Source organism: Taeniopygia guttata, chromosome 3, assembly GCF_048771995.1.
Source record: "Taeniopygia guttata chromosome 3, bTaeGut7.mat, whole genome shotgun sequence".
Lineage (NCBI taxonomy): Eukaryota > Metazoa > Chordata > Aves > Passeriformes > Estrildidae > Taeniopygia > Taeniopygia guttata.
The window spans coordinates 59,380,775-59,407,128 of NC_133027.1; the positions used below are offsets into that span (position 1 = coordinate 59,380,775).

A 26,354-nucleotide genomic window follows, 5' to 3' on the forward strand; every position below is an offset into this window, starting at 1 on the left:
GGTGTTTTAGACTTACTTAAGTCGTCTTTCCATCGACATTGCACAAATATTTCTCCACTTTCTGTCCAGATTGCGTGTAGCCTGCTGGATAGAGTCACACTCTGCTTCTGTGGCACAAGCATCACAGTCATGAAGAAGTACTTCACACAGATTGAGAACAGATGCCACGCCAGTGCTGTGTTTCTCTATGTCCCTCTGGAGTTCCTGCAGGTGAAGAGATTAGTTCTTAAGAGAAAGTGCTAAACATGCATCCATGCAAATATATTTATCTTCCACTCATTTAAAAAAAGAAAAAAGCTTGCAAAGAGAAGAAAAACATCTAGTAATACCAATTAAGAGAGTGCACCTACGCAAGTGGTGATGCAATGTTATCAATGAGGCCAGGAGAACCTGGCAGCATGCACAGCTCTCCCAGGGACTGCCAGAGCTCTGCATGCTCAGCTGAGCACCTTTCACACACATTTAATCAACATCACCAATAAATGGTAGAATTATTCTCAGCCCTCTCCCATTATCACAGAGAATGTACAGCAGAAGTTAGTAAAAGAAGTGTGACAAGGAAGTACATTCTTATGTACTGCAAGGGTTTGGCAGAGGGACTCTTCATGAACATGCTGCTCCCCGTGTGAGATAGCTCCAAAGTGGCATGTTTGATGAGATTGGCACAGCAGCACATGTTGAACAGTGCATGTGTAAGAGATTTTTCTTCAAGTTTCCAGTTCTATAGTATTTTCATTGGAAATAGAAAACAAAAATTCCAGACACCTAAAGAAAATGCACTCACATTGTCTTAGCATTTGTGATCAGCATTATTTTTCCTGAAAGTTTCTTAGTTTCAATGTTTTGTTCTACAGTGATGATAATGTTAGTTTTGATCTCCAGATTAAAGTTAAGACAAACCACAGAAGTAATTGGCTGTTGCTGTTGGATCAGTTCAATGAAAAGAAACTCTGCTTGAATTTTGTCTACGTTTTAAATACATCATCAGAAGATTATATGGAAAAATATGGACAAAGTATGAAAAATAACAAAGCCAAGACAACCTAATTCCAATTGTGACAAAGAAATAATAATCTAACTACATCAAAAAGTGCTATATTGCATCTAGAATACTAGATTCAATTCTGATTCATATGAAGAGAAGAACCAATAGGACAATTAGAGATGTGGACTATTATGTAGGAGAATGTGGCAGCCTGAGGATGAGCAGAGATAAACTGCTCTATAATTTTGCTATTGAAGTAAACTATGGCATGCAAAGGGAAATACACTGTGTCAATACACAGTGTCTACACATATTTAAGTTGCAACTTCCTCTAGTTCCTCTAACTACAGGAACTTTTCTTACAGCTAGCAACATGAAAATGTCTTCCAGCAGGAAATGAGATCAAAATGTTGAATTAAAAAACTCAGGATATTTGAAATAGAATAAGGTGGATCTATACAAATCTCATTTTTTTGGTTGTTTGTAATAACTTGGCTTTCACTTAATAAAGTAATCTACTTCATCTTTTCAACTAGAAGGTTATTTTGTAAACATCTACTTTAGAACATTGAATGGAAAATCACAATCTCATCTTCCTCAGCAACAGCCTTGTCACTTCACTTGCCTGAAAAATACTTTTATCGTGATGTCAAAATGCTTATTTTTCTTTCTATCTGTCCACTATTATAGAAGGGTGGATACTATAATAAGATGTCACCTTTTATGAAACACACACTCCAGACAGCTATGAGACTTGAGGTTAAGTAAGTGCAGGTAACATGATCTCCTCTCTAATGATTTGGAGTAAAGCAGTAGTGAGAACTGTGGGGCCTGTGCATTCATAAGAAATACACTTTTTTTATTCACCTACAGAACATTTCCACAAGCAGTGTCTAGACTATTTCTTCTCCACAGTCTAATATTTATTTCCTAGATTTTAAAATTTATTATGTTTATTAGAGAACATTAAGCCTTTGGTTAGTTCACAAAGGAATGTCACTTTTATGCACTGCTGTCACCCATATACAACCTCTTTTTTTTGCCCAGAAGTAAACATAATTTTTTCACATTTTAAGAGGTGGGAGATTTAGAAAATGAACAAACAAGTAATCCTTTAAATGAAGTTCATTACCCCAGGAAAATACTGCACTGAATTTACCCCACCTTCCCCCAGGATATCCAGAATCAACTGCATTTTTAGTTTCACTAGAGACCAGCAATCTGCAAAGCTGATGCTTGGCTGTAATAGAGGCTGAGAAGTAGATTTCATAAATGGAATTTGTCTCTCCTCTTTCACAACATAACATCTTTAGCCTAACTTTGCATATGAACAACTGGGAAGATAACATGATCTCAGTGGAAGATCAAAAATGGAAAAGAACACAAAGTCACTAACAGAAGAGACAGGGAACAAAGTATTTGAGAAGGTAGCCTTCTGAAGCGTGGTGGATAGTGATATAGCCTCCAACTAATAAAAATGCTAGTTGCCATGCATTGAAAGTGGGTGGGTTTTTAAAACTATTATTATTATAACCATGTCTTGTATCATTATCATATCAAATCATCACCATGTTTCCAAATACAGCATCCACCCATGGCAAGATTCACCTCTATTTCTCTCCTTTAGAGTTCAAACTAAACCACTCTCACTTCTACAGAATATCCCTGCATGCTGTCACCAGAAGGTCCAGTGGAAGGCAGAGATATATTAGTCTCTGTGCCCAAAATAAATCCCCCTAGAAGTGGCTGGGATTGGACAGGATGTCCGCATAGGGATTCTAGTAAATAATCTCAACTGACTACTTTGTTGGTAGTAGTGTTAGCCCTTCCCAGCATTTTATTGTCTCAGAAACACCATTCATTAGTGTTATAAATTATTATCCCTATATAAATTCCATATAAAATATTAATAAGTAATTCTGAACAGAGAAGTAGCAAATCAGTTGAGGAGCCAGCAAAATCTCTGAGGGAGTTCTTGGCTCTCAGTTCTACCCTCAGCTTAAAGGAGTAAAATGTCCATTTGTACTCTTCATAAATTATCCACAAAATATCCTGTCTTTCCTCTTCCCATGCATTTCTTTCTCCTCTGGAGAAAGGACCCAGGAGAACATCTAACTCCTCTCCAGTGGGAAACAGAAAGGTATTTTTTCCAATAAATAACCAACAGGAACACAAAGGACAGCAGCTCTCTCCAGCAATGTGCTTCTAGGTAAAACTGCACTGGGCAGCAAAGTGTAACAGGAAGGAGAAAGTATTAAATCATCTTAGAAATAACATTACTTTCAATGCCAAAAACTGGCTGAATTCACATTTTTCTACGTATTTTAATCTAGCACTGCATAAAGGCTTTGTGTAGTATAAATCAATCAATTTTAACTTCACATTTATAGCTCATGCATCTTTGCGTGCAAAGTGACTCTCAAACAAGCTGCAAAATAAAACCGAGTTAGAAAGGTTGCTAAAACCAGTAATTTTCAAGCATTTACAAAATTTGCAAGATCTAATAGATGTCAGTTTTGCCTCTGGGAACAGACATTTCAAACAAACAAAAACCACAAGCCCCAAAGGAAAACAATTGCAATAACTCATTCAGGTTACATCTCTTGGTGCCTTACCTTTCTTGGAAATGTCAATCAGCTCCTGGTGGATTCGATGTCAAGGCCAGCAGAAGGCTCTATAAGTGACACAGTAAGTACCACTTGCCTTGATATTTAAGCATTTTGCCACATGCCCTCTCAACTGAACTGGGTATGGGCAGCCCAAGGACACTCTACTTTGGCTCTCCCCATGTCACTGTTCACCTGGTAAGTGTGTTTTATTTTACCTGCTGCTCATTTAGCTTCCTTTGTATCTCCTCAGAGTCACAAGTTTCATAGACGATAGGTTTGGACAGCTCCGACTCAATATGGGCAAGCCAAGATCTCAGACTACTCATGTTTTTATCCAGCTGCTGCACTGCAACAAGGGTTTCCTTCAACTTCTTTACCCTGTAAAGAAAAAGAAATGACAGTATTAAGTATACCCTGAAGAAAAAAATTCACAGCATGCATTTCAGGAAGCTTTCAGAGAAACTTCACTTAGATGGTGAGTTCTTCTGTAAAGTCTTCCTTTATTATGTAAGAGAAGTATATTACATGTGCACAGAGTCCTGCATTCATAGCTGCTGGTTAAGCAAAGATGAGTGCTTACTAATGCCACACAACATTTTCAAATCTTATGTACCTTTATCAGTTGATTTTAATATTTGTTAAGAAAAATTTTCTGGTTTGTTTCTTTTTTTTTTTGTTTGTTTTGTTTTTTTTTTTTTTAATGAGCTTACATACATCAAATCCCCCCAAATTATCTAAGTAATTTAGTTGTGTATTTGACTAATAGATGACAATTGTTCTTGTTAGAGTACAAATAACTTATGCATGTAAGGGTGGGAGAGTGCACTGAGTGAACAGGCCTTTTCCACACCCATGAAAATACTGAACTAAGCAACACAGAAAATTTGGGTTGGAAGGGATCTTTAAAAGCTATCTGGTCCACCTGCTCCGCAATGAACAAGGACATCTTCAATTAGATCAGGCTGTTCAGAGCCCCATCCAGCCTGACCTTGAACATTCCTAGGGATGGGCCACCATCTGTGCAACCTCTCTGATCAGCCTGTTCCACGGTGAAGACTTGTCTTCAATAAATAAGTTTCAGAGCAAGAAGTCCAGCTCAGAACTTGGGGACAATTCTTGAATTCCAAGGGCTGTTTTAAGTTGGTGTTATTGGACTGTTTCAGGTTTAAACATATTAAATTGGAATGGAACTGCATAGTGATTTTTAACTAGAATTTTTCTTGGAATCCTGACCCTGGAAGACCAATGACCAGGAAAAAATAAATAGATTTCTGTTTGTTTGTGGTTTTTTTTTTTTTTTTAAATCAAGAGAGCATTAAGCTTAGAGATTGAATAAATTCAACTAAACTTTCATCCCATCTCAATAATTTTTCCTTCAATCTGTTTGAACTGCAAAACTGTCCTTCAGTAATTCTCTCCTTCCTATCCGTGTTTCATAACATACATTATTAGTAAATTCTGTATTTTTTTCTAAGCTCTCTCTTTTTCCCTATTTGTGTGGTACCAAAAACAATCTTGAGTAACATTCCCTTTTATACTCCTACTGCTCTTCTACGTAAGTGTTTCAATACCAGAAAGGTTTAAGAGATGAGTGCAGCTGGGAACAGACTGACTAAACTGGGTTGAAAAAGACAAGATTGCCAGATTTGTTAAAGAAACAAAATACCACCTGACTATGCTATAATTCAAATTAATCTTAATATTTTTCTCACAATGATAACCAGCAAATTTATCGAATGCTTCCATATTGAAAGCAATAGCTGCAGATGACCATTAAGAGAATAACAGAAAAATCAATATCATCTTAAAAAAATAAAAGTTAAATCTTTCAAATTTTATTCTCTTTGTAGCCCTCCCTTTAGCTCACAGGTACTTAAACCGTGGTTCTTTATAGCTAAAAATCCTTAAGAACAGTCCAAATAGCTTCCTTGCTAACGTCTCACGACCAACAGCTGTAGGGTTTTGAACTGTAGAGAAACCCCACCTGGTAACTGGAAAAAAACCTGGGTAATCTGAAAATCTGTCTACGATGGGACTGAAGTCAATACAATTATCCTGCAAGATTGCCTCAGTCCTTATCATGAGGCTCTGTATCATAACACAGCCCTGTATTTAGGCTTGGGGAGATGGTAGGAGAACACCTGCTGAGGGCACCCTCTCCTTGTCACCTCTGGTTCTACATATAATGTTTGTGGGCTTAAACCAACTGAAACTTGCTCACAGGGCGACCAAGAAAGTTTGTTATCACCCTTCTAGAAGTAATATACAGCTTTTCAATCTCTAATATTATTGAAAAGGAGTGAAATCCTGCCCATTTCTGCTTATATTTTCAAGGCTCAATGCTAATGATCTTTTGCAGGCCTGCTGGAGTAGGAAAGGGAACAATGAGTCATGCCTGCCCTGTGGAGAAACAATGTCACTCGATCATCTGCAAGACCAAGCTATAGACCAGGAATTTTTTGTTTGCAGTTGTGTGTACTCTAATTTCTGTGCTGGATTTCATCTACATTTTCCCTGCAGCAGCTATAAAGAGTCCATCATTTAGAAAGTGCCCTCTGCCTGAGGCAAACAGCACAGGAGTGCATGCCTGCCAGAGCATAAAAAATAGTCTGGGCCAACTACCACTATTTTCACTCACATGATCTAAGTTACTTCAGAGAAAGAAAGAAAAGCAGCATGACATACTAAAAGAACACTCCAACCAAACCCAAAACCAAACCCTAAAGCTTCCTTCCTGTACCCCCACTACATCTACCCTTAACACTGTTTTTTTTTTTTTTTTTTTGCATACTGAGTTTAATGTAACAGGTTCCTTGCCTGTGGTACAAATAGAAACAAATAAACAAGTGCTTATTTGACTCTGCTGAGATTTTTTTTTTTTTTACTGAACTGCAGTACAGTGTTGAGCCTCCAGCTACACTATAAACATATCTGCAAATAGATGCAATCCAATATGTCTGAGAGTTTTCCTTCTGAACTTCAGCAAGCAAATGCTGAAATGCCTATGCTCTAAAAGCGCTGCTTAAGAGACAAAGGACAAGTTTAAAATCAGGTATGTGGAATCCCTAGCCAAGTGTAATTTTGATGTTTTGAGATTTCACTTGCAAGATTATGTTTAATTTGTTAATGATTCCAATAATCATTTCATGCTTTTGTTGCAGCACTAGACAGCACAGTAACTGCACGTTACTGTGAGAGACTTAACTTGATAAGAAAAATTGTGCACCTAAATCAAAGGGTTGGAACCATGACACAGTTGGTTTGAAGGTTGTTTTTCATAAAACACACACCCCAGTCTTGTTATATTTTACAAATACTTAAATTCTCAGAAAGAATAATACAGCAGAATTCAGTTGTTTTCATGGTTTACTGATGAAAAATCATCTAACAAATTGAATGGACTTCTGATATTTATATTTTCATATTCCAATTAATGTGCCTTAATTTCCCCAAGAAACCAGTAACTTCAGATTGTCTGTTAATAATGTCTATTATTCTACATTGGGCAAAGACAGTGGGAAAACAACTTGGAACTAAAATTAAGTATTTAATTAAGTATAAAATTAAGTATTTAAAGTGTTTTATGTATTTAATTCAACTAGTCCTAAAGAAGAAAATCTTAAGTTCCACTTAAATCTAAACAGGAACAACATTTCTGTAAGTACAGAAAAATGCATCATATAGAAGTCATAACTACTGCATTAGTCATTTAGACAGCTGCTTACTAATATTAAACTTTAAAAGCAACATGAAAAAACTCAGTAAGAGCATGTTGGCTAAGTCTATAGAGTAGACACCAGAAAACAGAAAAGGTACTTTTAAAAAAAATATCCACTTGGAACAGTAGAAAAAGTTTAAAGAAACACTCTGAAATAATGAAAAATGTTGCACTATTAAAATCAACTTTGAAAAGATCTGTTTAAAAACAATATTTATATTAATAAAAATGTATCTATTTTCCAAAGTACAGTACTACTGTATAGTAGGACACCAGTAAAGCCTGTTATATTTACTACTCCAATCAGTTTGCTCTTGCAAAGACTGAATTTCTAGACTTCTGAATAACAGCTAAATTTCCAGAAAAGATAATGAGAAAAGGGAAAAAGAGAAGCTGAATCAAACATCCAAGATGATGTAGGCTGAGTTCAAGTATTACATGCAGTTACAAAACAGTCATTAATATAACAGGACAGCCAGGCTTTGATAAGTTAAGTCTGAAACACTCTTTACAGCTTCTTCCCTTCTCTGCCTTTTGCTTGTAGTCATGCCCCTTTGATGACACAAAGAAGCAGACAGATACAGTCTGTTTATTCTCATGTGTACATGGTCTTGTATTTGAAAACACCAGTAAAACCACACCACAGCTTCTCTCAGACAGCTAAGAGATTTTACTAGTTCTAAGTCTCCATCACTATGACAAAATTATTCCAGGATCCAAAAGTATTAGTTGTAAAACAAAGTATGTTGTTATCACTGTCAACTGTTTTTCAGCTGAGCAGAAAACAGTAATTTCTAGCTATAGTACTGATTTCTACATAGCAATATTTCAGTTAGTTTCCCAGCAAGCCAAGACTTCAGAAAGAATAGTATCAATCAAAAGCAAACAAAAATAGCTGCCTGCCTTGTGATATCACAGTTACAGTCTGGGAGGTCTGAATCCACACTGTTGTCCTCCGCCATCCTCACAGCATGCAAGTCTTCCACCACAACCATGAAATTTTCCAGTATTAAAAAGAAGAACTTCCACTCCCAAATCCTGCAAGCACTGTTCTTTTGGAGGGGGGGAGGAAAGGGGACGCACTTTGCTGGGGAGTACTGTACAGAAACTGTTTCATGCCAAACAAATGTTAACAGCCGTTGCTTGATAACATGACATTGGATGGTGACAAGTGGTCATGTTTCTAAATAAAACCTGCATTCATCAACATGTGCCAGATTTGATCTCCAGGAATGTGGACTGGGAGTGGTAGGGGAAGGGATGAAAACACATACAAAACCTTCTTTGCAAAGCCTGAGCAGTTGCAGCAATAGTACCATTTCCTGGCTGTAAACAATGGCAACTTTTTAAATGAGACTGACATATCAGAAAAATTCATCTGGAAGGATTACGTGGTTTTAGAAGGGAAAAAATGTGAGTCTCTGGTGCAGAGACAATTCTGCAGCTTTCACTTCTGTAGTTACAGACCTTCTCTGAATGGAGGGGCAATTAAGAGTAATGAGTAAGGGAACAGAATGTGACAAACAAATATGCTTTTACAGGTGACTGGAGAAGTTTCACCACACAGTATAAAACTGACAGGTAAAATTCAGACTGGACATGTATTACCATAAAATATTACTTAAACACTTTCACACAGCACTTTCTATTAGTTCACAGATGTAGGAAAAGATGCTCCAGGGAAGGGATTACTGAGCATTGCAGAAAAGTCTGCAGGCTCTAATAATTTATTAATACCGTCAGGCATCCAGAAAGTGAAAAGATGTATTTTTTTCTCAGTACCAGAAAAACTAATATGCCTTTACTAGCTGAATGAAGTCAAAATTATATGATACACTCTAAATTCCAAAATATCGTAACAGAAACACATGCCATCAAGAATATATTGTAAGGGGCCTCCAGAGCATTCTAAAAATTATCTCGGGGATGTCAACCCTTTTGTCCACTGGTAATTAGACATCCATACAAGTATTTTGTACATACATTAATCAAGAGTTTGGGTTTTAATGATTTCCAGCCTAATATACAGCTGAATGACCAAAATTTTACACTGGAATGTAAAGAGTTATATGTTTAATTGCATACAATAATACTGAGCATGCCAGTTGAGAAGGCTAAGTTGAAATTATCTGGAAATAAAAGTAAATAATAATTTTCATCCATTAGTTTAGAACTACGATTTGACACTTCATCATATCAGAATGAGAGGGTTTAAGTGTATAATATTGCATCTTATGTCTCCCCACCTGAGAATGATACAAAATCCTAAATCCTCACCTCTCCCCGTAGTGGGGACTGATCTGTAATACTGAATAGACAAGACAGATAATTTTAAGATGTGTTCTGCAGTTTCTGAGTGCAATCTCTTTTTGCTAGAAACTTCCTGAAGGTATTATTTAAACATTTCTCTGAGTAAGCATTTCAAAAGGATAACATAAAAATATATCAAATATACTTTAAATTCAACAATTGATGATGTATCCCATCCACTGAAACCAAGCAGGCTCCTCAATTGTAATGCAACACTTCCTGATTAATTGTTCTGTATGAAATATATGGTGTTCATTACTTTAAAATGAACTACTATTAAAGGAGCAGGAGCCACTGGAATGCTTTTGCTTACATAAAATTTACTGCTCCTGTGCTACCAGATTTCAGAGCAAGAATGTACCATATGAAAAAATAAGAGAAAAAAAAGACTATGAAAGTAAACAAATCTTTTGCTGCTAAGAGGATTAAACTATTACTAATGAATACGTCTTTGCATCAAAGAAATGTGAATTATAAAGTATAAGAGCCATTTGTGCAATTCATGAAATGAAAAATTGTGAGAAAATTATTGTTGGTAATGGAAGGAAGCCTGTAGCTAAGCAGAAAGTGTTGAAACAGATACATAATTTTCTTTACAATCAAACAACAATCAAACAACAATCCTGTATTTTTTTAAGTTCTGAAAATTCCTGTTATACTTTTGACTTTGAATAAAAAGAGTCTTTAAGACCAGTGTGCACACATCTAACTGAAGTTACTCTTCTCCATCCATGGAAAAAAATGATCTTAAGAAAACTTAAGACTTAGTTTTGGACCTGCTCTTCTTGAAATACAAAACCACTGTTTTGATTCCACTGTCAAGAAATCTTTAGAAAAACTACATTTGCATCCAGTTTTAAGCACCATGTAAAATAAAGTATGACTAGAGCAAGGCTCACTAAATCTGATTGCAAATGATCCTATATTGTAGAAATATAGAACTGTAAAGTTTAGAAAAAAGAGCTTTAAGATCAAGCCAATCTACCACCATCACCGTATTATTATAATGAAGCTTTTAAATTACTCTTCTTGAAGAAATGTTGTCCTGTACCATAAAGTAAAACAGACAAGTAATTTTCACAGAAATGTGTTGATGGTTAAGAATAAGTTTATTTCAGAATTTATAATAAAAAGGCAGAAAATAAAGGATTTTAAATGCCTGATATCTAGCAAATTAACCTGTCCCACTTAAAACTTAGAAACAAAACAACTGTCTTACCTGGCTGCAATAAGATCTAGAAGATGCTGCCACCTGTCATTGATCTTGCCAAGTTTGTACTCAATTTCTGATGCCTTACTCTCATGGCTGGCTTTAGCAAGTCTCTCTCCCATTTGCTGAAGCTGGATTTTATTCTTCTGGGCTGCAGCAATTTCCTCTTGATAATCCTAGAGAGAAAAGAGCAATCAGAAGACAGAGTACTTATTCTAAATATATTTTGCTCTACACGACAAAAGGAATGGTGCAAAAATACAAGTGAATGTTGTTTTTTCAGTTGATTGGTGCAGTGGAGTGACAACCTCTTATATATTTGATGGATAAACAAAAACAACTACCAGAAGAATGAAGAAAACCTACCCAACATAACCCAAACCACAATGCCTTCTACAAATATGCTATAGTTTAGCTCATTACAGGCAATTCTGACTGGACACTTAGTAAAGCATTCAGATGCTTCTGACTTTGCATTCACTTAATTTTCTGGTGTTCTGGGAGGTCCTATTTCAAGAAAGACAGGAATATGCTGCATAGTGAGAGAACACAAACACCAGAACACATCAGAGTAAGGTAAAACCTTAATTTCAGCTAATTCACAAACAATTAAACAGTTAAAGAAGAGTATATAAGTGCACACCACACCTTTTTAAGTTTCTCAATCATTTCTTCTATGAGGATGTCACCATTTTGAGACACCTTACTTTCCATTTGCGTCAGCCATTCACAGAGCTCCTTGTTCTTCTCACTGAAGACAGCCCACTCATTCAGTCTCTCACTAACTTGTTGTCGACGCAAGGAGACCTGAAACCATTTGCAAAAAGTAAATGAAACTAAAATAGTAAACACATTTAAGACATGCTTAAAACACTTGGTGCCTCTAGCCTTGAAGAATTGTGAATTCCTCTAGCCTTGAAAAAGTGTTTCAGCCACTTACTTGCCATTGAAACAAACTGGAGTTGTACAGCAAAAATTTCTGTGACTGCCTGTAAGTTCAGGGGTAAGCGCTGATCTCAGATTTCCTGTTAGCTACATCCTATGCACAGAGACAGGCACCCAAGCGTTAAGCTCACTAGTCTGTCACTATCTTGTTTCATAACATCTCTAACCCAAAGTTTTCATTAGAAGATAAAAATTGTATTTCCTTACAAAACTTGCTCACTTATAAAGTTTTATAAAATATATTAGTTTATTTTTAGTCTCAGTGATTAAATTAAAAAGAAAAATGCTTCACCAAAGCATAAAAAAAATAAATACAAATATAGTAAAGTCCAAAAATCTGTGCCATTGGTGCATAAGCACATGAATACAAAGCTAAATCCAAAATACACTGTATTTTGCAAAAGTAATTTTTTACTTGAGTCTCAATACACTAATATCCTTGACGACTATTTCCGGTGTATAGGCATGACACCTTGAGAGATTCCAAAGCACTGAGGTGTGCCCTGACATGAAAGATTAGACAGGACACATCAAACAAGCAAATGCTGCAGATAACAGAGAAGGAGGGAAAACATTGCTGCAATTAAAAAATAGCTGTAACTCTGATACCATCTGCAGTGGCAGACCAAGATGGACACTGAAATCAAAATAGCAGAATACACTAAGCAGCAAAATCATCTCTCCAGCTTCAGACATTGGTACAACTACTTACTTCCTCCCCACTGTGATCTGGGTTATTTCTGACTTTGTATTGTACTTTCAGCTGAAAAGACGAAGCTCTTTCACAAATTAAAGTGACATGCTTTTTAAGTACTGTGTTGACTTGAACAGGGGCATACACGTTATCTTGCACTTCCTTTTTGTGGTTCTAAACTTGATGAAATAAGCAGCAGATGAACAAAGTGTTGCACCAGGTTACATCCTGAAACACTCAGCAAGCTCAAAACTAAGATAAAGCTTCTTTACTTGGCTCCTTCTTTTACCATAAACATGCAAACAGTGACTGAATCATAATTCAGATGTATCTACACTTGCTCATTCAAATGTAACTAACTCATAACAAGTTCTGTGCAGGTAACTGTGAAGCATTTTTCCTGCTTTGGGGATGTTTTTGAAGCCTTCACAGGTACTTTGCATAAGGTAAATATTTCAAGTTAGCCCCAGCATATCTGGACTACAATCTCTACTGAACCACAGAAATTACATCAGGATAATCTGAAAAGCTGGGTAAGGAAGACTCTACTACCTGGAGTGCAAATCAGAGGCCAAAAGCACACTATGCATGATGCACCTGAAAAAATTAAACAATACTCCTCAGCTCCATTTTGCAGGCAAGCTAGTCAACTTCAGACTAAAAGAAATGCAGACACTGAGGCCTAAAGTAGAAGGTATCAGCAGAACTGAAGCTACAACAGGGCAATGTTGAGCCGGGAGAGGACAACCTTTCTGAGCACAGGTCTTCCACGAAAGCAAAGTGTAATTGTATTATTTCTGCGTTTTTTCCCGGCCAGCCATGCCAAGTCCCATAGGTCACAGTGTGACCCTCTGGTTGATTTTCCAAGGCTGTTTAAATATGACCTCATAAACATTACAAAGTTCACGAGATCTAGAAGCACTAGCAGTAATTAAAGGAATATTTCAATGGATGACTCCCCTGACTTAAAAAGAATTCACTTTTGAATATAGGTGTGTCTACATTAATCCTTTCTAAAAGCTGCCACTTGGATTTAATTTTTCTCCCAACACTTTTGTAGCCTGCATACTGCTCCCATCAGAGCTCAGTGCTGTACTTGCCTGGTGGCACAGCTCTTCCCACTGCCTGTGCAGGAGCTCTATTCGCTCACTCAGGATTGAGATATCGTCTGCGCTGATATATACAGACAGGGTCTCCTTCAGAAAGGAGAGGTGTGCAAGGTCATCTGTCCAACCTTCAACGGCATTCTCTAACTCCTTAATAGAAAAACACATGGAAAAAGGACCAGTTTGCTAACAAGTAAAAATTTGAGTACATTCATGAAACAGACAAGCAGTGTTACCCACTGATTTAAGTCACAACTGAGCAGACCCACCAAGCCAAGCACACTGCTTCAGCCCCATCTCAAAGAAAAAGAAAATATCAACACCAAATATACCAATATTTTCAGAGTTATGAGGGTATTAACTCCCCAGCAGAGAATGAAACATCAGCCTTATAACAAGAAGTTGGAAACTAAGATACTACTCAACTTTCTGAAGTTCAAAGGTATCTGGGAAGTTCAAGTACTGGTTTGGACTTCTCTGTATTGAAAATATTTTCAAGCTTGCAATCCACTTCTAAAATGCAAATAATAGCCTAGAAGTATTGTCTAAAGTCCCCCATAGTCACCTCACCTGAAAAAAAATTCACTCAACCAGAAGTACCATGAATTTAAATTTGAGTTTAGAATTTCTGTAATAAAACCTCACCAATATAAAATCCTTTTACAGTATTTTTGAGACCTTGTTCTGGTATCACTTTGATCAGATCTGTATTTACTCTGAAGGATTTGCATTATGGTGAAATCACTCTGGTATGGTGTCCATATGGACCGCTTCTTGTCATGGGGATGGTCAACTGGTTTGCATCATCAGTAATGTGAACCCACTTAACAGAAGAAGTCACTGCACAAAGGCAGACAAAGATGAGACAAAAATCAACAGAGAAATGCTTTACCTTACAACGAATTTGCTCTGCATGCAACTCATCATGGTGATCTGGCAATGGCTGAGAAAGCTTTTTCTTGAATGATCTTAGCTTCTCCAGGGAGTCTCCTATGCCCTTTTCACATTTTTCCCAGTCCTGAAAGCAGAATGCTTATTAGACTTAAGTTCTGATCTGCATTATACTTATGTCAGTCAATTTGCCTAAAAATAACATGCCCTCTTAAATAATACAAAAAGTCTCAGAGTTTGAGTCATGTGTTGAAATGTGTAGATTTTTTCTGTGTGTAGGTCTCTGTTAGTGTAAATACACAAAGTTTTCTGTTATTAAAATTCTGTCTAGATCCAACTCCATCCTTTCAGCAAAGTCTCTCCCTGAAAAATGTGATCTTCCACTTCCTTTCTTGAATGCCTGTATGAAACACACCCTTGTACTTTTACAAGAGCTTCTTTCAGGTACATTGGGGAAACTGTAAATTCAGTGCAGATTGAAGTACCATCTTTAAATCAGTACCTTCAGTATCTTCTTTAAATTAGGATTTTACCAGCTACACCTGTTTTAGTGTTTGTATACTTTCCAAAATTTTTAATGCGTTCTATGCAAACAAACCTTATCAAGTAGTATAGTTTTACCTGCCTCACCTGCTTCTTAAAGCCTTATATTAAGACAAAGAGATCCCTAATAAGCCCTCAGCCCCCAAAGAATACCAGTTGTGTGATGCCAGAAAACACAGAACCTCTCTTGAAACTTGCATTGTATTGAAACTAAGTCTTCCTTTTCCAGATATTCTCCTTCTACCACTGCCTCTGTATTTCTCGCCTTCCTTTTTTCCCAGTCTATGCAGGTATTTCATTATCACCTTGATGAAGAATTAGCCATATCAAATAATATAACCTTGCGTGAAAATAGCCTGTGATGTTCTTAACACCCTTCTCATGCTCCAGCATGGGGTCCCTCCCATGGGAGAGAATCCTCCATGAACTTTTCCATGAGCTCTTCCTATGGGCTGCAGTTCTTCACAAACTATTCTGGAGAGAGTCCCTTCCATGGATTAATCCAAAACCCTCAGGATCAGGCTCCAACAAGAGTGTGGTACAGAGTGAGAGGTCCTGCCAGCAAAATGACCCTAGTGTGGGCTTTCCGTGAGGTCACAGATTCCTTTCGGCATGCACCTGCTCTGGTGTGGGTCCTCCATGGGCTGTGGGTGGATCTCTACTTCCCAATGGACCTTCTTGGGCTGTGGATGAATTTCTGCTCCACCATAGAGCTTCATGTCTCTACCATGAGCTGCAGGGTAATCTCTGCCCTGGCTCCTGGAGTGCCTCCTCCCCTCCTTCACTGACCCTGATGTCTGCAAAGTTGCTGCTGTCACATTGTCTCGCTCCTCTCTCTGTATGCAATTGCTCCTGCACAGTAATTTTTTGTTTTTCCACCTTCTTAACTGTATTATCCCCGAGGCACTACCACCATCACTTTTGGGCTCTTGGCTAGAAGTGGGTCCATCGTGGACCCAGCTGGCACTAGCTCCATCAGACACTCAGGAAGCTCCTGGCAGCTTCTCACAGAAGTCATCCCTGCAGCTTTCACCTAGAAAAACTTTGTCACTTAAACCCAATACAAATATGTGTAAAAATTTGTGCAAAATAAAATTAATTTTCCCTCTATTTTGAAAATAGGAGTATTATGGATATACTTTATTGGCAGTATTCTGGAAATGTCAATTACAATACATCAACTGACATGCAAGCCTGTTAGGAAGTATTACCACTCCCAGTTTCAGAGGGGGTGAAGGGAAATTGTTAGTTCATGTACTGTAAATGAAGTTCCTGTATTTGTGCTTGTCCATTGAGAGAGCTTTCCTCCACCAGAGCTCAAAGTGAGAAACCACAAACATGCTGAAGAAGTACAGAAGAAATTGCACACTTACTTTTAGCAGCAAAGCAAGCTGCTTCTTTTGTTGCTCCAGCTGAGTGCTAACTATCTTCCAGCGCTCCTGGATTTCAGTAAGCTCTGACTGCAGAACTGCCTCAGCTCCACTGTCAGCAGAGAGCAGCAATTGCTTCCCAGCCTCCACAGTGAGGATGTAACTCCCTTGCTGCCTTAAGAGAACTTTCTCTTTGAGCTGAAAATATTAATAGTTTTCTGTCAGCTTTGTCCTTTTAATTACAATTAGCACTTAATTACAATTCAGTAATTCACTATCAAGTCCATATTTTAGTTGGTTACATATCCTGTCTTATGCATGAGCTATGACCCAAACAATTTACCCTAACATTTTCACAATCATTTACTGTAGCAAGACTTTAGAAAATTTCTCCTAGAAAATGAAGACATGAAAGACTTCTTTCTCTCTATTAATGTCAGTATCTCAACTGCTCTTAAAGAGAAAGATTTCCTCTAGATCCTGTTATGCTTATAAGAGTTATTATTATTATATCCATCTTCCAGCTAAAAAGCTTGAAGACACCAATCTGCTTACTAAATACCGTTAGCCTCTCATGAAGATGGACACTCAAGGAATCCTTGTTATCTAGCATACATTCCTCAAGCAGGTCATCACTGTCTTTTCAAGACCGTTTCAGTGTAACACTGGCTGAAAGCAAAAACAGAAGCATGTGTGGCTTGAGAGAAAGAGCCCACTAAGTTCTCTTTCACGTTCTTTATGAACTCTGCCTTTGCTTCCATCACACTTCTGATGCTACACCAGTTCCAAAAATGGCAGAGCAGACAGGCTGAATCTAAGACATTTTAAAGACATTTTAAATGGTGAAGACTGTAAAAAAGGCAGGGATTTTTTTCCTTTTTCTTCAAACACACTGCACATACCTGCACTTCATCCAGCAGCACTCTTGCTTGCTGCAGTGGGATAGGAGCACTGCCCAGCTCGGTCACTGGCTGACAGGACATCTCCAGCAGCCACTTGCGCAGCTTCTCTGCCATCTCCCTGTAGCGCTGCCACTGCTGAATCCGGCTGTCAATGATCCCCCTCATCTGCTGTGCTCGGCGAATTACTCCTTGCCACTGATTACTCAGAAGAGTCAGATTCAGATTAAATTCATCCCTATTGTAAATAGATAAATAGTAAAAAAAGACACAGTAACCTTCATATTGGATATATTTGCTTAATGAAATACATTGTAGCGAAAAGAAAGGTGTCTGTCAGCCCATTATAAAACAGTAAGATAAAAGCACTGAAGTCTCATGAAGGCTGACTGAGGATAAGAACTTCACACTTCATGTATGGGAGAGTTAAAGGGATCAAATTATTGAGACTTTAAAAACCCCAAACCCTAATTGCACAAAACTATTCTACCTTTTTCCCAGAAATACACAAAGAAAAGCCATAGGTTTTGCCAGTTTGGATTAGTCAAATTCACAGTAAATCATGGAGATTTCACAATTCACCCCCAGATTTACTACTGAGTTCAAAGCAGGCATAAGATACACACAGTATCAATAAAATTCTCACATTCCAAAAACCAGTTCATCTTTGTACCTTGATAACCTAAGCAAAGTCAATGCATATGCACAAGTGTGAAGCCACTGGTGTTCCACTGATTTTCATTCATTTGATCACAAGCGTTTAAAATTAAATCCTAGGCAACAATGAATTACTATTCCTATTACTATTAAATGGCAGTAGGGAATCCTGGTGGAGGCAAATCCCCAGGCGGCACAAATCAAATGTAGTGTCACTGAAAGCTCCTTTGGTGAAAGTGATATTTTGAAAATACATCAGAATAGATATATATGTAACACGCTTGATATTCCAAGACAAATCTTTGTCAGAGAAGCAGCCTCAGAAGGTTGTTGTATTCCCAAATGCATTCACATACCCCATAGCATTCAAAAGAACAATGTCTTAAGATCTGGCTAATTAACAGCTTAACCACAGCAATAGTAACTTCCACTTCAGAAGAGCTTGATCTGAATACTGCCATCTGCTACCTTCTCTGTTTGGAAGTCTCCCACTAATCTAAGTATAACTTCACATAACCAGCAGCAGCAACAATACAGCAATGTCTACCTGTCATCCACCTGTCCTTGTTCTAGGAGGTGCTGCCCATCAGAGATAATTGAATGTAAAATCTGCTGGCGGCTGAACATCTCTGCCTGGAATAGCTGTTGTACAGGAGACAAGGAGGTTAAAACAAGATCTTACTTTTTAATTCTGTCTTTATGCACTGATAAAAATGAATTTCAATGTATTTAATCACATTTCAGATTAATTCAATGGGAGTTTTTTCATTACCTTAATAGAAACATATTGAAAACTCTCATTTTAGATTTACTTGCTGCTTCTAGGAATCATTATTAGTTCCTCAAGACCAATATCATAAAGCTAAATTATATCAATAGGAGATAGGTTTTATGTTTCTAAGTACAGCTGTGTGACTGACATTATAATCTACAACAAAATCCAGATAGGGTATATTTTGTTTGGATAAAAAGGGCACTTTTTATTTTTTGACATGTTTAAGAATTTTATAATATTTTGCTTTGTTGTACAGACCATGTGTTATGGTAGTGTTATATAAACTTTTAATACACTTCTACATTGCCAATACGGCTTTAAAAGAAACAGACAGCTATGTACAGGAGCTAGAAATAAATCTTCCACTTCTTCCAAGTTTTCATATTTATTTTCCAATTTTCTCCACAAATAATAACATCATAATAAACTTTCAACATACTTTTAAAGCCTTCTTATTACTTAAGACAAAAAAATTTCCTAATTACTACTTAAGAAAACACACCTCAAGTGAATACACTACTTAAATTTATTTTTAAAAACATCTTTCCTCTTAGTAATGGAACATGTCTCTATGTAAGATTCTTCAGGAATATTTTTATGTTAATGAAGGTACACTCAGGCATCACTGGACTGACTCGATGTTCAAAAGGTTTACAGAGAGTTTCAAAGAAAAATTATACTGGTATGAAGCTTGAGGTTTTTTTTTTTCCTTCAGTTAGTGATGGTATTTGTAGTTGATAGAAGTTCACTCTTGCCTGAACAAGGAGCCACTATTCTTCACTCCTCTTATATGGCATCCCACCAGCTTAAATTATGATTGCACCAATCCCTGCATCTGCACCTGCCAGCAGAACACCCACTGGCACCTGCGCATTTAAATCCCTCAAGCACACTGCGTGTAGTTTAGGTCTTCTAATTTTTCAAAATGAGATTTTGCCTCTCTGAATCACTGAGTTAACTCTGAGGTGCTACTGAGGTCATACATTTTCTCATAGAAAGGAATAGTGTTGTCTGATTTCTTTACAGAATATTTGAGACTGTTCTTTGAATGCCCTGACACTTATCATTGACTGAACCTGAACCAGAGGGAAACTGAATGCTATTATTATTTCATGAATGAAGCCACAGTAGAGTGGCACTGAGAATTTCAGAAAGCTGAGCGAAAAGGCAAAAATTTTACTTTCTGTCACATCTATTTCCGTCAAGTTAGGGGACACAGGAGGTAACAGCATCTACCAGCATTGTTGACAGATCGAGACTAAACAGAACACAACTGGCTGCAATTAGTTAAACAAGTCCCCCACCCAAAAACCCCAGCCTTTCCCACCCTCCCCTCCCTCCACACCCCCAAAAAATCTGAAAACAAAACAAAATTAAAAACCAGCAAAACCAATTCCTTTAAAAGGGAAAATTTTAACACATTTTTAGGAGGTGAAATAAAAACTTATCAAGCACTAGAACTATGCTTAGAGTGGATGTACTCAAGCCCTACACGAAAGTAGAGATATTTTGGTCTCCATCCACTTTCTTTCCATATTTACACTCTGTAGATAAGAAGAATACTCTGTTACCTGGGACTAGTTGTCACTTAAATTTATTCTCATATGTAAATCACCATGAATCACAGAAACAGGTGTTCAAACGACAAGGAAAGGAGGGCAAGTGTTGAAATGCACAACACCAGCATACTGGGGACTGAGTTGGCAAGGAACTTCCTTCCCATTCCCCTGCCAGCACTTTCTCAAGTGTGTGTCTCAGTGCACCCCCAGTGCACAGGAGCCCCAAGCACTGCTCCATGTACTGGAGAACTGTGCAAGTGTGATTATGATACTGTCCTGGTAGACTGATGCAGATGTCACTGTTAGCACATGATGTCTGAAAAAGCTATCACCTCTACCTTGTGAACTCCACCAGGAAGAGATTTCTAAAAAAGGCCAGTGAGGTGGCTGGGGTCTTTTTTGGGTAAAAAACAGCAAAAGCTATGAGTCACTGGAAAGGCAATAATAAAGCTAGACGCATTTAAATATCTATTCTAGGAATTCAGGTGGAAACAGAATATTTTCTCATTATTTTCAAAAATACAAAGCAAAACAATGTGAAAATGCATCTCAAGAAGTTGAGATTTGACCCTTTCAGCCAAAAGTAGTGGGAAAACAATTCTTAGTGACTATCAGGAAGCACTGAAAAGGACATTTTGTAATGAATACATTTTGATTATAAAAAATGCCAAAAATAAGGTTAAAGAAAGTAAAAGCAGGTTACTTTTTAAAGGATTAACTGCAGTATTTAAAAAAAACAGATATTAATTACCTCAGTTCTGAGAGGATTTACAGTTGCAAAAAAAAAGGGCTTAAGTAGAATGCCCAAGTAATGTTCATCTGTGCAGATGAATGTTTTAGGAAAGAATTAAGCTGAAATCTCAAGACAAATGAATGTAAGAAGATTGCCCTAACTCCCTTCAGATAATTATGGCTATGACTGGACACAACAAAAGTAGGAAATTATCCACTTAGAAATGATTTCTGGACATTAACATCTCAAAGACCTGAGATGTTTAAACTTAGAGACCGTCCAGTTAATGCTAGCAGCAATGAAAGGAAATGAAATGGATGACATTTGTAAAAGCAAAGGCAGTTAGATGCTAAGGCAAAAATATGCTAAAAATGGTTGTGAATTACTTTTTGATGTCAGACACTCATTCAAGTATTATGCTATAAGATATAAGGCAGTAGAGGGGGAAAGGACATAACTCTTCCTGTAATCCAGCCTGAGTCTAGGAGAAGGTCAACTGAAAAAGTTGTGGGAACTGAAACTACTGGGGCCCCATGGGAGCTCTGATATGAAAACTTACTTCTTTTACTTGATCTTTAACAGAAATCTTGGCAGTAACAATATGGGTGGAGAAAAAATGTGCACCACTTGACTTCACAGAAGAATCATAAACTCTGAATCTAGTACTAGTAAAAACTCTGAATCAGTTTTTCCCTCCAGCAAAATCTGTGCTAGCTCCTGATTTTTTATAGACCAATGACTCTAGCATGCAGCAAAGAACAAATCAGTTTGTTCTCCGAGGAAATGTTATCAAATGGAGGCCTCATGGTGAATTGTATAACTCTGTAATTGAAAAATCTTCCTTTAACATGCTTTTCAAATGCTATACACATTGATAACTTAGTAAAAAATAAACAAAATCAAAATAGAGATTTTCTACAGTTATGAGTGAAGGCAAAGAGCCAAATAGCACAAGAATTGTTAGGTTTTTAAAGGAGCTTTGGTTTTCTTGGTACAAACAAATCTGAAGTAGACTGAGTGCAGGGGACACGCACTTATAGGCACAGTGATGGATTGCACAGACACTGAAGTCCTCCTCCACGGGCTATTATTGACATATTTGCTTGCTTCTGTTTTTAAGTTTTTCTCAAATGGTACACACAAATACAATTCAAAGCATGCTATTGTATCATTCAAAAAAAGAATGTGCATTCCTTCTTATGTATAAATAGTATGTGTATTAGCAATGTAAAAATATACATGAATACTTGCCTCGTGTTCCCTCTGCTGCTCCAAAAGCCTTTGGTAGTTTCCTGAAACCTCTACTGCCAACTTCTGCTCAGTCTGAACTAATAAATCCATCCAAGTCCCACATTTCTCCAAGAAGGTCTGCTGCTGCAGCAAGAAAGACTGCAACTTACTGAAAGAAAGAAAGAAAGATGGATTCAGGTAATTCCAAATCAGGGTAACACCTTTCCCACTTAGTTGCTTCATTTAATTTATTTAGTCAATACTTAGAAAAGTAGCAGTCCTACTCATTTCAAGTCCTGTTAATTTGTGGCAGAATGAGCATCTCAGCTCAATGGCTTTGCTCTTTATTTATAAGTACACCAAAGAAAAGGAACTTTGGTCTATAAAATACATGAAACAGATCTATATTCTGCAAAAGGTATACTTTCTAACTTGTAAAAAATTGTAGAACAATCTTTATTTATCCCCACCTGAATCTCTCTGTAGTCTGAGGTGAGATCAGAGACCAATGTCTGTTCAGGTTCTGCATCCTTTTGATTTCCTTGTCATTCAGAGGAAGCCTGTAACCCAGCTCATTGAGACGGTCCAAATCAGGGGCCATGCTGCTGAACTTCAGCATCTGACTCTGCAACAAACAATAAAAGTGATAATGGGAAGTTCAGGAATTACATTATTATTGACTTGAAAAATATGAACTAGCACTTATTTAGACTTAGAAACATATTGAAAACTCTAATTTTAGATTTACTTGCTGCTTCTAGCAATCATTATTAGTGCCTCAAGACTTAGATTTAGAACAGCCTTGGTTGCCACCAAGTGGTAAGCAATCTCTATGCCAAGGAAAAAATTGCATTTCCAGTATTCATCTTCTGGTCCCAGACAGGAGAAGACTTGTGTCCAGGTTTAAAAGTGTGCAGAGAAGTATACTCAAATTGCACTGAAGTGTTTTACTGATTGATAATTTACTGCTCAGAGCTGAAGAAGTAGGCTGGTGTTCGAAGCTGTATGGTTACTGTCAAAATAAGTGAGCCTCTTTCCTTGTTTCTTATCCTGAATTGTAGGCTGGTAAATTCTCACTGAAATTATTCAACTTTTTATTTTCAGGTTTTTGTTTTGCAGTACAGAAATACTCAATTCACTCCATAAGGAAAATGCTCTGCTTTTAAGCATGTACAAAGTGGAATTTTGTCTTTAGTTAATCTTGATGGAAAAAGAATGGAAGATTACAATGACAAAAACAGCCTAGATGGCAAAGTTCAGCAACTTCCTGTCATGGCCTCTGAAAAAAGGAGAGGAGAAAAAGAATATTCACAATAAGAAAAGTGTACAAGACCTTAGATGGAGATCACATAGTACACACTATGAATGTTTCTTCAATATATCAAGTTACCCAAATGTATAATGTACTTCATACCTAAAGAAGATATCAATGAAACAGGAATTGAATAAATTAAAAAAAGATAAAAGGAAACAGGATGAAGGAAATATTCAAAACCTGCTAGTTTCTATGACTATTTTGAACTGCTATTAATTTTATTCTGAACAGTCTGACTGCCCTTTTCATCTTTACTCAGGGACAATGTGACATTCCTTGACTGGTATCAAACTTCAATTTCTCAGTCTTACACTTTTCATGAGTGATAGTCCTTAAAAACCTACAGAATGCACATATGATATCTGTGCATACCCTGCACGACAAATAACCGGGCCAATAGAAGAAAAACCTCAGCACTTCCTCCATTTATTAGTCACCTTGAGTTGCTCCATTCTACTCTGTATTGTTGAGACATCAGATGAAGGACTGGGATCCTGTTCTTTCAATGTTTCTTCTGCTTCTCTTATCCAGGTCTCAAGGACTTCCAGGTTCTTGGCAAAGGTTTGATAGTCCAGGACTCCAGCCTTGAATATAAAAGGATCCACAGATTAATATCTTCATCTTCACAGCCTCCTGACTGACATTACACTCTTGTTTATCCCATTATAGATTTGCAAACAGCTGAATTGGCTAGGAGCAATTGTAACTGGTACATTGCTTGCAGACTGTGGAATTAGTTTTTCTTAGGATAGAAGAGAATTTTTGATCATAGCAAAGGGAACACTTCAGCCAAGTGCATAAATGCCTCCTTACCTTGAAATGGATAATATTTTCTAACTTTATTTTATGAAACAAACTCCTCTGTTTAATTTATAGCCAGCAGAGATATACTGAGAGTAACTCTTACTGCAATTTTAAATTAAAAACTTATCTTGTGTTTTGCCTCTTCATACTACAGTGGTACTACAAAAACATCCCAGACACTGCTGGATTTCTTGAGTAAAGCCCCTTTTCTCTCAAACAGAAGCTGCTACCTTTGTGGCTTTCTTATCTAAATGGTTTCCTATGGAATACATTCTTCCACTCATTTTTTCCTCTTTAGACCCTGGTGACACAAGCAATTTGGCAACATCTAGTAAACAGGCATTGTCACAAATGGTAGGTGTCAGTCTGGTTACTGACATTAATAGGAATGGCAAAAAATCAGTTCTACACAATATTCAGAATCTCTTATTTCTTTTACTGTTGAAGAAATAGGTGGGAAGACTGGTTGTCTTCAGGGGAGCAGTAGCTGTGGATGCCACTGTTGGCACTATTGTTGTGTGCTGAAAACATGCCACCTTGGCATTCCAGACAGATGCTTTCCTGAATGAGGTTTGTTATCCTTATCGCAGAATTTGGACCATCTTACAAGGTCTTTTTGCTTGACTTGAGCATATTTTCTACTCTCAGCTTTGGCTTCCAGGGAAGTCTAGGAAAAGCTGTCTAACCCTCTTTTCCCAGGCAGATTTATCTAACTTATGTGTTTTCAGGGACCACAGGATGATCACATTTGAGGACTGTAAACACTGTCTGCATACCTGAAGTGCAGCCTGCTGCTTGCGGAGAGCCTGTTCTAGGGCTGACAGATTCTGGTTCAGAGAGAGATGATCAGACTGTATGGCTGCTGCTGCTGAAGCCTCCACCTGGCTTTTCAGCTCCTCCCCCAGTTCTTGAAGAACAACCAGAGACTCCTGTGCTGTTTTCAAATCTGTGAGTACATCCTGTTGCAAAACATTGAATAAGGACATGAACAGTTAACCTGACACTCTGGTGGTATAATCACCCCCTGATTTAAAGAAGAATGAAATGACTGAACTTGGGCAGCGTAAGGAAAACTTTAATTCACTACTGCATTTCAATGTCAAACTTTTCAGTTACATTCTGTATGACTTGAAGAATAAAAAGGTATATGAAGAACCTGTACAGAAACGAACAGAAAAAAGACAGTGCTCAACCACCTTTGCGCAAGCCTGAGTTGTTGATTTGAATTTACTGACATGATGGTCCTAAGCAGTGGCAGCCCTCTCTGTGAATTGATTCAGGTGTAGGCCTCCCTTTTTTTCCTGCTATGATTTACCAGGAGGGCTGAAAAAATAACTTTTGTAAATGATGTAACAAAATTGTTAAAGAATGGGACATCAGGAAATAAATTCTTTGAACCAAACAATTTGAATTGTCAGTCCATGGTGACTGATCATGGCAGAAAACTCCAAAAGATCATTAACATGTTTATTTTTTAAACACTAACATTTTTTTTTTTCTCACTGAAATTATTTTGCTTACATTGAGACAATTCATATTTTATTTTTTTGGTCAATGACACTTAACATTAACTTAAGCTCAAAAGAACTAAAATGTAAGCACAGATAAATTATTCTGCTGCCTTGAGATGCAATCTTGAAAAAGGAAGAATCTCAAGGTTTCAGAGAGAATGTTGTCCTTCCATAAGGAAGAATAAAGACATATCCATAATTCTGAAAATGTGAACAGTCTTGATTGGTGGGAATATAGTCAAAGGATTTTGAGTTTCTTTCTATTATTAGGAACCCCAAAGACTTAGTAGAGAGACTTTTCCAAGCATGAATACCTTCATTAAGCAGGAACTTGAGACTGAATCAAATGATGCAATTTATCCCCCTTCTCCAGACAGGAGACTTTAGATAAAGGCTTCTGAAACAACTAATTGATGGATTAGAATTTGGAGACACTCATGACATTTGGGTAGCAGACATACAGCTGTCTCCTATGCCTAGGCTGCATCAG

The 26,354-nt window shown here is 37.3% G+C and overlaps 1 protein-coding gene across 29 annotated transcripts in view; it reads right to left on the bottom strand.

Moving 5' to 3' along the window:
• Nucleotides 1-26,354, bottom strand: part of SYNE1 (spectrin repeat containing nuclear envelope protein 1) — a 287,044-nt gene that overhangs the window by 26,032 nt on the left and 234,658 nt on the right. For 26 of the 29 annotated variants that reach the window (XM_072926945.1, XM_072926947.1, XM_072926946.1 and 23 more), the window contains 13 exons: nucleotides 25,130-25,312; nucleotides 23,987-24,133; nucleotides 22,705-22,859; nucleotides 22,256-22,403; nucleotides 18,485-18,579; nucleotides 17,284-17,518; nucleotides 16,385-16,579; nucleotides 14,470-14,595; nucleotides 13,572-13,727; nucleotides 11,481-11,639; nucleotides 10,842-11,008; nucleotides 3,810-3,972; nucleotides 17-204 (listed from right to left, as the gene is read on the bottom strand). In XM_072926945.1, the coding sequence (XP_072783046.1) occupies nucleotides 17-204; nucleotides 3,810-3,972; nucleotides 10,842-11,008; nucleotides 11,481-11,639; nucleotides 13,572-13,727; nucleotides 14,470-14,595; nucleotides 16,385-16,579; nucleotides 17,284-17,518; nucleotides 18,485-18,579; nucleotides 22,256-22,403; nucleotides 22,705-22,859; nucleotides 23,987-24,133; nucleotides 25,130-25,312 (2,117 nt within the window). Of the gene's footprint in view, nucleotides 1-16; nucleotides 205-3,809; nucleotides 3,973-8,215; nucleotides 9,531-10,841; nucleotides 11,009-11,480; nucleotides 11,640-13,571; nucleotides 13,728-14,469; nucleotides 14,596-16,384; nucleotides 16,580-17,283; nucleotides 17,519-18,484; nucleotides 18,580-22,255; nucleotides 22,404-22,704; nucleotides 22,860-23,986; nucleotides 24,134-25,129; nucleotides 25,313-26,354 lie in introns of those variants that run through there. The other 3 variants (XM_072926952.1, XM_072926950.1, XM_072926954.1) reach the window with 3 other exon arrangements.